Genomic DNA, 13,686 nt, shown 5'->3' with positions numbered 1-13,686 from the left:
AGAGAAGATTAGAAGCAGCAAATGTGCAGCAGGATGGCAGCTAAGAGCAACTCATCAGGAAATATTCAGAAGGGTCTCCTATTAAAATGCAGTAACTTCTCATTGATGTGGTTATTCATATACACATCTTATATGAGATTATCATATACACTTAGACACTGAAGGTCTAATTATGGTAATTCTTTCATAGCATGCTGTACATTACATCCCCAAGATTTATTTATAGTGGGAAGTTTGTATCTTTTGACCACTTTCATCCACTCGTACCCTCTCTGACAACCAACAATCTCTTCTCTGTATCTATGAGTTTATGTTTTTGTTTTTAGATTCCACTTTTTAATTAAAGCCTTAAGATAATTTTTTAAGATTATGTAAATAATAGAAAATTATACTGTTTGTACATGAATCAAACAACATAGAAGCACATAGAGCGAAACATAGTTTCCCTTCTTTCTCCTCTCTAAAGGAAATCTTTGTCATTCTTGTTTTTTTTTTTTTTTTTAATTCTAAGTAGATTTCTGTGATTTCCTTTTTTTTCTCCCTCTTAAAAATGAAAATGGTATGGTTTGGAGATCGTTCCATTTACATAGATGTCTTAATCACACTTTTAATTGCTGTATAATATTTCATAGTATGTGTATAGTGTGACTTTAACTACTCTCCTTTTAATGTACACTTAGGTCATTTCCAGTTTTTTACTATTAAAATTGTGCTGTAAGAACATCTTTGTGCACAAGTGCTAGGGTTTATTTAGGATTCCTGGGTGTAGAAGTATTGAGTCAAAGGGTAAAGGCAACTGGCATCTATGAAAGTTTCACTGATTTATCTAACAACAGTGAGTGCGAGTGTTTATTTCCTCATATTTTTGGCTACTCTTGATATTATCGACCTTTTTGAAAATTTTCCTTTTTAAAAATAGCAGTAACAGAGGTCTTTATTTTCCTCCATCCTGCTGAAATAGAATTTGCCAAAGGGATGGCCAGAAGAGTTAAATTTTAAACTCTTTTCTGAATTTTTTTTCCTTTACTTCACAAAATATCATGAGGCATGTCCTAACAGTCATAGGCTTATCTTGATGAATCATTATAACGCTACTTTGTGCTGATTGATTTTCTCCCCTAAGGAAAAATTGCCATCTACATGACTGTCCTTGGGTGGAGCATGATAGGCACACTGGATCTGCAGAAGAGTTGGTAGGTGGTAAGAAAGAAACAGATAGTGGTTTCATGTTTTTGTATTACTCAAATCTCAGAATAAAAGAAAAGTAAAACCACAGTTTTTCATGTTTAAAAGTAGAATAACTTTTTATTTGTCCTTGGTTCATAATAAATTTAATAAATTGATAAAAATCAACCTTCTAGGGCTACCAGCCTTTTTATTCTGGTACTGGTAAAGAATGAGCACAGTTGTTTTTTACTGTAATTACCTGCTTACATATTTCTGATATGGGAGAATGGCCAAGGTGCATATTTCTGATAAGGAAAACAGGCTCTTGATCAACATGGCTGTAAAAGAAAAGGTATCTGAATAATTGTTATTAGAAATGTTGAAACTAAATATTAAAACAGAAGTTACTACAATTTTATATGTTGAAGTTATATGCATTGTATTTCCTTTTTTTAGTAAGAAAATCATTTTTGAGTTACAATAAAACTATCTGGGGCCCTTTGGAATTGGTGGAGAAGTTATACCCAGAAGCAGAGGAAATAGGAGCCAGTGTCCGGGATTTACCTGGTCTTAAGTAAGTAATCTTATTACTTGTTCATCTCTAACCACAGAAGTGTATTTGCTGTTCCTTAAAAATACCTCACACTATAGCTTATTATCTTCTCTCAGCCTTAAGTAGTCTTCTTCCATTTTCTGCTAATAAAATTTTGTGCACTCTTTATGGCTCATCTTAAACTTCATTTCCTTTATGAAGTTTTTCTTAGCCCCTTCAGTAAGAATTAATTGCTTTTAAAAATATTCTTATTATATTTTTCCCTTTATTATATCACTTCAATTCTGCAGGAAGTTCCAAGTCCTTTGAAGGTAGGAGGTATCAATTATGAATTTCTGTTTCCTGAGTGTTAAGCTGGTTTGCAGTAGTAGGCAGTCAGTAACAATTTGTTGGAGACTGATTTAGGCTAAATCTAGGCAAAAAACTCAGGAGATTTGAGTTTTCAGATAAGCCACTTATGTAACATGGGACTTGTGCACATTACTTTTCTTTATCTGAAAACTGGGACATATAGTGTCACCTGCCTGTTTCACCAGACAAATGTATATGAAATATCCTAATATATTGCTGAATATTTTAGGTAATAACTCAGTGTTGAAAATTTTTTTGCGGATATAAAGTGTCGTTAGGGCCAAGGTCTTATGCTCTTCAGGATATGATTAAGATGTAAGATCTCCATTTAGTTTAATTCTTGTGAATGAGATAACTTTTTTTTTATGCTTAGCATTTTCTGTCATATGATCAGTTTGCTTTCTCTTAGACAGCCACAGTTTAGGGTTTATATGTTGGTAGCGTTTTCTGGCTGTTACAACATCCAGATGTTTGCAAGTTGTACTTAGTCGAGTTATAAAAGTAAATGGCTACTATTTACTGAACACTGTATCAGGGTAATAAGATAATTATTTTACTTGAATTATCTCATTTAGTGCTTAAATCAGTCTTATAGGGTAGAGGTTATTATACTAATTATATAGATGTGAAAATAGAGGTCAGAGAGCATATAGTTAATAAGTGGCAGAGCCAGGATTCAACCCCAGTTTTTAGAATGAAATAGCACGTGATGTTACACTTGATATTTCTTATAATGGTAGATTAGGTATAGTGATTTTTAACAAAGACAAGAAAAAGGGAATTTCAGCTCTCAGAAAGAGGAAAGATTTGATTTCATTTTAATATGAATATACATGTTCATATTGCTTTTAAAAAGCCAGACTCTAAAAAAGTTAAAAAATGTTTTCTGAAGAATGGTATTTCTTAAAATGCTAAGCCATAAGAAATTCATTAGCTGTTAGAAGTGAAGATTGTTTCCTCCCAACTACCTGCCAAAATGTTCTCTGTATAAGAGAACATGATAGTGTAAGTGATATTTTTCTCTTTAAAAAATAATACGTATTCTGTAAAATTTGCTTTTGTTTTTACTAAAAGATAGAATTTGGGTAAGAGAGGTACGCGATTTAATTTTAAAAGAAAAATTGGATAAAAGAAACATTTGAAAAAAGTAAGTACCCTGGTGATTTCTCTCTGTTTAATTACCAACTTGGTACTTTCTTAGCTTTGTTATGATTTTTTTACATTCAAATAGAATGTCAGTTATTTTTTGAAGGCATTATACTGCTCTATTGATGCATTTTACATATTGATTTTATTATAATAATTTTTTATTTTTTAGTTGGCATACAATACTATATTAGTTTCAGGTGTACAACATAGTGATTAGACATCTATATAACTCACAAAGTGATCACTCCAATAAATCTAGTGCCCCTCTGACACTATACATAGTTATTACAATATTATTGGCTATATTCCTTATGCTGTACTTTATGTCTCCATGACTTTTAGTAACTACCAGTTTGTACTTCTTAATCTCCTCCCCTTTACCACTGACCCCCTCAACTCCTCTCCCATCTGGTAACCCTCAAAATGTTTTCTGTATCTATGACTATTTTTGTTGGTTTGTTTGTTTATTTGGTTCTTTAGATTTCACGTATACATGCAATCATATGGCCTTTGTCTTCCTCTATCTCACTTACTCCATTCAGCACACTACCATCCAAGCCCATCATGAAATATTTTTTCCCATCCCCTCACTTTTAGTCTGTGTGTGCCTTTTAATCTGAAGTGAGTCTCTTGTAGGCAGCATATGTAAGAGTCTTGTTTTCTTATCCATTCAACCACCCTCTCTATTGACTGGAGCATTTAATTCTTTTTCATTTGAAGTACTTGTTAACAAATATGTAGTGACTGCCATTCTTTATTGATATTTTTGCTACATAATTTTTCTTTTTATTTAAATTAAGTTTATTGGGGTAACATTGGTCAATACAATTATATAATTTTCAAGTGTACATTATCATTTGACATCTGTATATTCTATTATGTGTTTACCACATGAAGTCCAGTTTCCTTCAGCTACCATATATTTGATCCCCTTCACCCACTTCACCCTCCCCCTCCTCCCCCTATTATTGACCCCCTTAACCCATCTTCTGTGTTCCCCACCCACCACCTGTCTCTGGTAACCACTAATCCATTGTCCATGTCCCTGAGTCTCTGTTTGTTTGTCCTGTTCATTTGTTGCTTTTAGGTTTATATCCCACATATAAGTGATATCATGTAATTTTCAGCTTTTTCTGTCTGACTTATTTCGCTTAGCATGATTATCTCAGGGTCCATCCATGTTGTCGCAAATGGCAGCTTTTCATCTCTTCTTATGACTGAGTAATATTCCATTGTATATATGTACCACAGCTTCTTTAGCCAGTCATCTATCGTAGGACACTTCGGTTGCTTCCATGTCCTGGCCACTGTGAATAATGCTGCTGTGAACATAGGTGTGCAAATATCTTTTTGGATATGGGTTTGCAAGTCTTTGAGTAAATACCCAGTAGAGAGATTGCTGGATCATATAGTAGAACAATTCTTAGTTTTTTGAGGAACCTCCATAGTGTTTTCCATAGTGGCTATACCAATTTACAGTCCCACCAGCAGTATATGGGGGTTCCTTTTTCTCTGCCTCTTCTCCAGCATTTGTTATCACTTGTCCTGTTGATTACAGCTATTCCGACAGGTGCAAGATGGTATCTCATTGTGGTTTTGATTTGCATTTCCCTAACAGCTAGCGATGTTGAGCATCTTTTCATATATTTGTTGGCTATTTGTATGTCCTCTAGGGAGAAGAGTCTGTTCAGATCCTCTGCCCATTTTTTGATTGGATCTTTTGTTTTTTTGTTCTTATTGAGTCGTATGAGTTTTTTTGTATATTTTGGATATTAGGCCCTTATCGGAGGTGTTGCTTGCAAATATATTTTCCCATTCTGATAGTTGACTCTTTACCTTGCCGACAGTTTCTTTTGCTGAGCAGAAGCTTTTTAGTTTGATGTAGTCTCATTCATTTATTTTTGCTCTTACTTCCCTTGCCTTTGAGGTCAAAGTCATAAAATCCTCTTTAAGCCCAAGGTCCTTGAGTTTAGTTCCTGTGTTTTCTGCTATGTATTTTATTGTTTCAGGTCTTATTTTCAGGTCCTTAATCCATTTTGAGTTAATTTTGGTGTGTGGTGATAGACAACAGTCTAATTTCATTCTTTTGCAGGTGGCTTTCCAATTTTCCCAGCACCATTTATTGAAGAGGCTTTCTTTTCTCCACTGTATGTTTTTGACTTTTTTGTCAAAAATTATTTGCCCATATAAATATGGGTTTACTTCTGGACTCTCGATTCTGTTCCACTGGTCAGTGTGTCTTTTTTTCTGCCAGTACCATGCCATTTTAATTACTGTCACCTTGTAGTGTAATTTGAAGTCGGGCAGAGTGATGCCTCCAGCCTCGTTCTTTTTTCTCAGGTTGGCTTTGGCCATTTGGAGTCTTTTGTGCTTCCATACAAATCTGATGAATTTTGTTTCATTTCTTTAAAAAATGCTGATGAGATTTTAATGGGGATTGCATTAAATTTATATAATGCTTTAGGTAGTATGGTCATTTTAATGAACTATATTGATTCTTCCAATTCAAGAACACGGAATCTCTTTCATTTCTTTGTATCTTTTTCAATTTCTTTTAATATGGTCTTGTAGATTCATTATATATAGATCTTTCACATGTTTTGTTAAATTTATTCCTAGGTATTTTATTTTTGTTGCAATGGCAAAAGGAATTATATTTTCCACTTCTTTTTCTGGCACTTCATTATTAGAGTCTAGGAATGCTTTGGATTTTTGAACATTGATTTTGTATCCAGAGACTTTACAGTATTTGCTTATTGTTTCTAGTAGTGTTCTTGTGGAGTCTTTAGGGTCTTCTGTGTAGAGAATCATGTCATCTGCAAATAGTGACAGTTTGACTTCTTCATTTCCTATTTGGATGCTCTTTTTATCTTTCTCTTGCCTGATTGCACTCGCTAGGACCTCCAATGTTATATTGAATAACAGTGGCGATAGTGGACAGCCTTGCCTTGTTCCTGATCTTAGAGGGAAGCTTTTTAGTTTTTCACCATTAAGTATAATGTTGGCTGAGGGTTTGTCATATATGGCCTTTATTATGTTAAGGTACTTTTCTTTTATACCAATTCTGTTAAGTGTTTTGATCATAAATGGATGCTGTATCTTGTCAAAGGCTTTTTCTGCATCTATTGATATGGTCATATGATTCTTATTTTTTAATTTGTTTATGTAATATATCACATTAATTGATTTGCATATGTTGAACCATCCCTGTGCCACTGGGATGAAACCCACTCGATCGTGGTGTATAATCTTTTTAATATGTTGCTGTATTCGTTTTTCTAGTATCTGATTTAGGATTTTTGTATCTGTGTTCATGAGAGATATTGGTCTGTAGTTTTCTTCTTTTGTGTTACCAGGTTTTGGTATCAAGTTAATATTGGCCTCATAAAATGAGTTGGGAAGTATTGCTTCCTCTTCGATTGTTTGGAAGAGTTTGAGAATAGGTATTAAATCTTCTTTGAATGTTTGGTAGAATTCACTGGTGAAGCCATCTGGTCCTGCACTTTTACTTTTTGGTAGATTTTTGATGATTGTTTCAATTTCCATACTGCTGTTCGGTCTATTTAGATTTTCCAGTTTTTCTTGATTCAGCCTAGAAAGATTGTATGTTTCTGAGTACTGGTCCATTTCTTCTAGGTTATTAAATTTGGTGTTATATACTTTTTCATAGTATTCTTGTATGATCCTTTGTATTTCTGCAGTCAGTCGTAATTTCCTCTCTTTCATCCCTGATTTTATTTGTATCCTTTCTCTTTTTTCTTTAGTGAGTCTAGCCAAAGCTTTATCAATTTTATTAACCTTCTCAAAGATCTAGCTCTTTGTTGCATTTATTTTTTCTATTTTTTTGTTTGTTTTCAATTTCATTTATTTCTGCTCTGATTTTGATTATTTCTTTCTTTTTGCTGACTTTAGACTTCATCTGTTCTTCCTTTTTTAGTTTTTTAAGATGAAGCATTAGGTTGTTCATTGGGACTTGTTCTTGTATTTGGAGATAGGCCTGTAATGATATCAACTTTCCTCTTATGACGGCTTTTGCTGTGTCCCAAAAGTTTGGATATGTTGTACTATCATTATCATTTGTTTATCTCCGTGTATTTGTGGTTCTTCTTGCTTTCTTTTTGTAATTGATCTCTAGTTTCAAAGCATTATGATCAGAGAATGTGGTTGGTATGATTTCAACCCTCTTATATTTGTTGAGGCTATTTCTGTGTCCCAGTATGTGGTTGATTCTTGAGAATGTTCCATGTGCACTAGAGAAGAATGTATATGCAGCTGTTTTGAGATGGAAGGCTCTGTAAATGTCAGTTATGTCCTGTTGGTCTAATGTGTCATTTAAGGATGTTATTTCCTTATTGATTTTCTGTTTGGATGGTCTGTCCATATCCAACAGTGGGATATTTAGGTCTCCTACTACAATAGTGTTTTGGTCTGTTTCTCCCTTCAGTTCTGTTAGTAATTGCTTTACTTATTTTGGGGCTCCCTGATTGAGAGCATGGATATTAATAAGTGTTATGTCTTCTTGGTGCATGATTCCCTTTATCATTATGAAGTGTCCCTCAGTATATTTCTTTACCTTTTTTATTTTGAAGTCTAGTTTGTCCGATATTAGTACCGCTACTCTCACTTTTCTCTGCATGCCATTTGCTTGAAATATCATTTTCCACCCTTTAACTTTGAGTCTATATTTGTCTTTGGAGTTGAGATGTGTCTCCTGGAGACAGCATATGGTTGGGTTTTGTTTTTTGATCCAGTCCACAACTCTGTGCTTTTTTATTGGTGAGTTCAGTCCATTTACATTTAGGGTGATTATTGAAATATGAGGTTTTCTTATAGCTATTTTATCTTTTGCTTTCTGGTAGCTCGGTGTTTCCATTGGTTCCTTATACTTGTGTTTCTGTTTTCTTTATTTTGATTGGGTTTTGTGGATTTTCCCTCTGGTCCTTCTTGTTTTGTTATATACTTCATTTCTGAATATTTGTTATGTGGTTACCATTATGAATATGAAAAGAATTGTTATACAGTCGTCCATTTTTTTCTGTGTGCCTTATTTCCATTCCCCTTTGCGAATTTAAATCTTTGAATCTTCCACTTTTCAGTCATTGTTGTCTCAATTTGTCCCTATGTATGCTGAACATTTATTACTACCTTTGCTATAGCAATTCTCTTATTATTGAAGCTTATAACGCCCTGTTCTTATTAAGGAGTACACTCCTCTGCTTCTGTTTGCCTGATAGTCACTTTACTCCTAATTATGTTTTTTTTTTGTCATTTTGTTTTAGGTGAGGTGACCCCTTTTAGTATGTCCTGAAGTGCAGGCCTCATAGTGGAGAATTCACTCAATTTTGTATGTCTGGAAAGGTGTTAATTTATCCTTCATACCTAAAGGAGAACTTAGCTGGATGCATTATTCTAGGCTGGTAGTTCCTTTCGCTTACCATTATCTTCTCCCTGGCTGCTCTGAGGATTCTATCTTTGTCGTTGATTTTTGATAACTTTAATACAATGGGTCTTGGAGAAGGCCTTTTTAGGTTGAGATAATTGGGTGTTCTGTTGACTTCTTGAATTCCAAGTTCCAGCTCATTCCTTAGATTTGGGAAATTCTTGTCCACAATTTGTCTGAAAATGCTTTCTAATCTCTGCTCCTTTTCCTTGCCTTCGATAATGCCTATTATTCTCACATTTCCTCTCCTGATGGTATCAGCTAGTTTTTGTATTTCTCTTTCATTATTTTTCATTCTTCAGTTTCTCTCTTCTTCCTTCTGATTTATTTCTAGATTTATGTCTTTGATATCTCTGATCCTTTCCTCCATTTGGTTGAATCTATGTCCTGCATACTGCAGAGGCAGAACACCGCAGAGCCCTAGGGGGAATCTGAACAAATGCTGCAGAGACCGAAGCTACCTCTTGCAGGAGGGGAAAGGGAGAAGGTACAGCCCTTCCTGGGAAAGCTGTGAGCTCCCCACAGCCTGCCAGCAGCAGAAAGCAGAGAAGCAGGATGGGACCACAGAGAAACAGCAGCTGATTTTTACCAGCCACGGCTGAAAATCCAAGGCTGAACCACAGCCCTCCTGCAAGAGGTAGCTTCGGTCTCTGCAGCATTTGTTCAGATTCCCCCTAGGGCTCTGCGGTGTTCTGCCTCTGCAGTATGCGGGAAGGGGCCCTCTGGGTTGGGGGATGGTGGCTGCACCTCAGCCTCTGTTTCGCAACTGTGGCCAGTAAAAATCAACTGTTGTTTTTCTGCCATCCCACTTCTCTGCCTTCTGCCCTAATGACTGGGCCCTGCCTCTGGCTGGCCGTGGGAAGCTCACAGCTTTCCCAGGCAGGGCTGTTCAGGGAACTCGCCGCTCTTTCTCCTTTCCCCCTCCTCCTACAGGGAGCTGCGGGCGTGAAAGGCAACTTCTTTATTTCTTCCAGTCCACCACCTGACACCTGGGGTTCTGATCTGTGGTAGCTTTTATGCACAAATCCCACGCTCAGACTTGCTCGTGTTCAATTTTAGATGTTCACCTTATTGTTTCAAGGAGAGAGATCTGAAGACGTCTGTCATTCCGCCATGTTTTTCACATTAGCCATAATTTTTCTTCTTAAAGGAGTTCCTCCAAAATTTCCTCTAATACTGGCTTGGTGTTGACAAATTCCTTTAGCTTATTTTAGTCTGGGTAGCTCTTTATCTGTCCTTCGACTCTGAATGATGGCTGTCCTGGATAAAGTATTCTTGGTTGTAGATCCTGGGTTTTCATCACTTTGAATATTTGCTCCAAGCCCTTCTGTCCTGCAAAGTTTCTTTTGAGAAATCAGCTGCCAGTCTTATTGGTGCTCCCTTGTAGATAACTTTTCTCTGCTTTTCTTTTGCTGCTTTCAAGACTCTCTCTTTGTATTTAACCTTTGGCATTTTAATTATGATGTGTCTTGGTGTGAGCCTCTTTGGGTTCATCTTTTTTGGGACTCTGAGCTTCTTGCGGTTGTATGTCTCTTTCCTTCACCAGGTTGGGGAAGTTTTCCATCATTATTTCGTCAAATAGATTTTCAACTTCTTGCTCTTCTTCTCCTTCTGGTACCTCTATGATGCAAATGTTACATTTGATGTTATCCCATAGACTCCTTATATTATCTTCATTATTTTGGATTTTATTTTTCTTGTTGCTGTTCTGATTGGTTGACCTCGGCTTCCCCATCCTCTGTATTGGTGATTTGATCTTCTGCTTCCTCCACTCTGTTGATTCCCTCTGATATACTCTTCATCTCAGATATTGTATTTTTCATTTCTGACTAGTTCCCTTTTATAATTTTCATCTTCATTTTTATATATTTTATCTTTGTTAAAGTTCTCACTGAGTTCATCTACTCTTCTCCTAAGTTCCTTGAGCATCCTTATAACTAGTGTTTTGAACTCTGCATCTAATATGTTGCTTATCTCCATTTTGGTGAATTCTTTTTCTGAAGCTTTGTTCTCTTGTTTCAAGTGGGACATGTTTTTTTTTTTTTTTTTGTCTTCTCATTTTGACTGCCTCTCTGTTTGTTTCTATGTATTAGGTAGGGTTCCTAAGTCTCCCAGTCTTAGTAGAGTGACTTTATGTAGTAGGTGTCCTGAGGGGCCCCTTGGCATAGACCTGAGAGGTGTCCAGCTGGAGACCAAGTTCAGTCACAGCCTGTGCGCTCCAGGGCCACCTGGTAAGAGTCACCAAGTAATCCACATATGGCTAACACCCATGCCAGTCTTATTGATGCCTCAAAGAGTCAAGTCTAAAACCAAGGCTGGCTGCACTAGTGCAGGGTTTGGGGCTACTCAGCAAGATGTATAGGGCATGCTGAGGCCAGATGCTGTTTCTGTGGGTTTTGTGAGCCTTTGAGAGATTTTATGAAAGTTGCAGCAGGAGCCAAGACAGCCTGTTTGTATGGAATAAAATCACTCGAAGTGGCTGGGGTGGGTCCACAAGTTGGGAGAGGCAGGGTCTCAGGGAATCTCCTGAGCGGAGCCACCTGTGTTATCCAGGTTGTCGGCACCTGCGTTTGCAGGCTGAGAGGGAGGAGGGCTTAACAAAGAAATAATGGCTTCTGCCTGCACCTGTGTCCTGGAGCAAAGCGCCCCTCCAGTCTTTGCCCTGAAACCTGACAGCTCAGCACCTCCTCATATGTCCGTGGCACCCCTTGATCAACTGCCCCAATGCTGGAGCTCAGAGTAAGCGAGTCTGTCAGAGAATAAGGCTGGGCGTAGACCCTTTAAGAGGAAGGTTTCCGCTTCCCGCAGCCCTCCATCTCACTCAGCCGCCATCTCAACTGGTTTTCACAGCCAGAGGTTGTGGGGACTTCTCTTCCTGGCACTGAAACCCTGAGCTGGGGAGCCCAGTATGCTCCTGGACCCCTTGCTCCTCAGGTTGAGGAGGGGGCTCTCAGCCAAGATACCCTCCTGATTGCCACTCGCAGTTGTGGGACTAGGCTGTTCTGCATCTCCACCCCACCTACGGTTTTGAGGTGACCTGTTTGTTATTTAAGGTGACCTAGTTACAGGACTTCTGTTCAGCCAGACCTCTGGTAACTCCGCATATTGATTGCTCTGTAGTTTTGTTATAATTTTGGTGTGGTCGCTAGATGGCCTTTACCTTCTATGCATCTTGAATCTCTGCATATTGATTTTGGAAGGCTAAGCACATTCTGACATAATACTCTTTGTAGAAATATTGTCACTATTTAGAGTCATTTCTTCTAAGTCATAAAATGGTACCTGCATGTCCTACAGGTCCAGATTTACCTTAGAGACTTAAATAACTCCCAAAGATTGGTTTGCATGCTCAAAAGAACTGGTTTAAAACTGTAGAAACAAAGAGAAAACCATGATAAATTGCCTTTTTTCTTCATTAATGTGTACCTCAACAGAGATAGAATATATAGTCTATAATCTTGGGGTTGAGGCTATTTTCTTACCAATTGGTTTTGCTTTTTAGGACCCCCCTGGGTCGTGCAAGAGCATGGCTTCGCTTAGCCCTCATGCAAAAAAAGATGGCTGATTACCTTCGTTGCTTAATTATTCAAAGGGATCTCTTGAGGTTAGTACCATTAGATCATGTTCATTTTCATTTTTCATTTTATTTATAGCCTGTCCTCCAAAAAGGATTGAAGTTGTAGTACAAAAGGATTTATAAAATAAAAGGAGGAACAAATGAGTGAGAACAGTGATGGGAACATAACATGGATCAGGAACTAGCCTAAAAAATGAGAACCATAAGCTTTTTATCACCTGATAAGGGGGAAATTTATGTTATATTTCTAAGTTAGTTTCATTTTTGTTAAGCCTAACATACATTTTTTTCTAAATTACAGTTAATTCTGAATAAAAATTTGTAGTGGAATTTGGGGCTTTAATTCAAGAGGTGTCTTTTGAGATCTTGAACATTCACAAACTACTGCTTCAACTGTGTTGTGGGCACTTTTTAAACCATCAGTTTAAATCAAATACCAGATGGTTAAGGCAGACTTTCAAAGCAAGGTAATCATTTCTTAAAGGGAGGGTGGCCATGGTAGTCCCTCCATCCACTCTTGTTCTTTTATTAGAGTACTTTTCTTATGTTCTGGAGAATTTGGTGGTTTTTGGTTTACTTTTGACTCTAGTCTCATTTGTCAAATGAGAATGACTATAGTTTAAGCTCCTGTAATTTCTCAATAATATTCTGAAGGCTAATTAAAATGATTAAGTAATATACATGGGACTTCCTGAGGAAGTCATGAGACATTGCTAACTAGTTCTTTAAACTGTCAAGTATTAGTTTTTAAACTATTCAGTCTCTTTCACAAGTCTCTTATTTGAACATTTTTTAGACTATAGATACACGTGTCTTTTATTGATGATTTTCTACTAAGAACACTTGCAATACACATATCAAATGCACTGACTTGAACATGGGTTTTGAAATGTTTCATATGTTCATTTACTCACCTTAGTCTGTATCCCAAGGGTCTTAATAAATCCTAGAATTGAAAATTCAGCTCTAATAAGTATTATAATCAGAGCAGCAAAGTTACTATGTCTCTGAGAGTCACAAACATTCTGGCCTCAGTGATGCCTCTTTTTCTTTGGATCTCTCTTTGCATCTCTTTTCTCTCATTCAAAATTCCTTTTCTTTTATCTCTTTTAGTCTCTGTCTTTTATGTTTTCTGTGTAAACATTTAAATTTCAAAATTTTTAAGCTATTCACATATAGAAAGGCTAATTTGAAGATACCTGATTTATATTGGTTCTGTGTTTGTGATAAGGTGGTGAGATTTTAAATTTCAGTTTTTGAAATTTATGACTTAAGGTTATTATTTTAATTTTTACAGTGAATTCTATGAGTATCATGCACTGATGATGGAAGAAGAAGGAGCAGTAATTGTTGGGCTGTTGGTTGGCCTAAATGTGATAGATGCTAATCTGTGTGTAAAGGGAGAGGATTTAGACTCACAGGTAAGTGAAAGTTACTAGTACCAAATAC

General features: G+C 36.6%; 1 protein-coding gene across 8 annotated transcripts in view; it reads left to right on the top strand.

The window, feature by feature from the left end:
• Positions 1-13,686, top strand: part of RUFY2 (RUN and FYVE domain containing 2) — a 44,391-nt gene that overhangs the window by 3,406 nt on the left and 27,299 nt on the right. For 6 of the 8 annotated variants that reach the window (XR_005654775.1, XM_039871953.1, XM_039871949.1 and 3 more), the window contains 3 exons: positions 1,624-1,741; positions 12,163-12,264; positions 13,535-13,658. Coding sequence is in view for 7 of the 8 variants with exons in the window: in XM_039871953.1 (XP_039727887.1) it covers positions 1,624-1,741; positions 12,163-12,264; positions 13,535-13,658 (344 nt within the window). In the remaining variant the exon portion in view is untranslated. The remainder of the gene's footprint in view (positions 1-1,623; positions 1,742-12,162; positions 12,265-13,534; positions 13,659-13,686) is intronic. The other 2 variants (XM_039871952.1, XM_039871951.1) reach the window with 1 other exon arrangement.

This window comes from Pteropus medius, unplaced genomic scaffold (assembly GCF_902729225.1).
Source record: "Pteropus medius unplaced genomic scaffold, Ma_sr-lr_union100, whole genome shotgun sequence".
Classification (NCBI taxonomy): Eukaryota; Metazoa; Chordata; class Mammalia; order Chiroptera; family Pteropodidae; genus Pteropus; species Pteropus medius.
The sequence above is the reverse complement of the archived record's forward strand: the minus strand, read 5'-3'. Positions and strand labels throughout refer to the sequence as shown.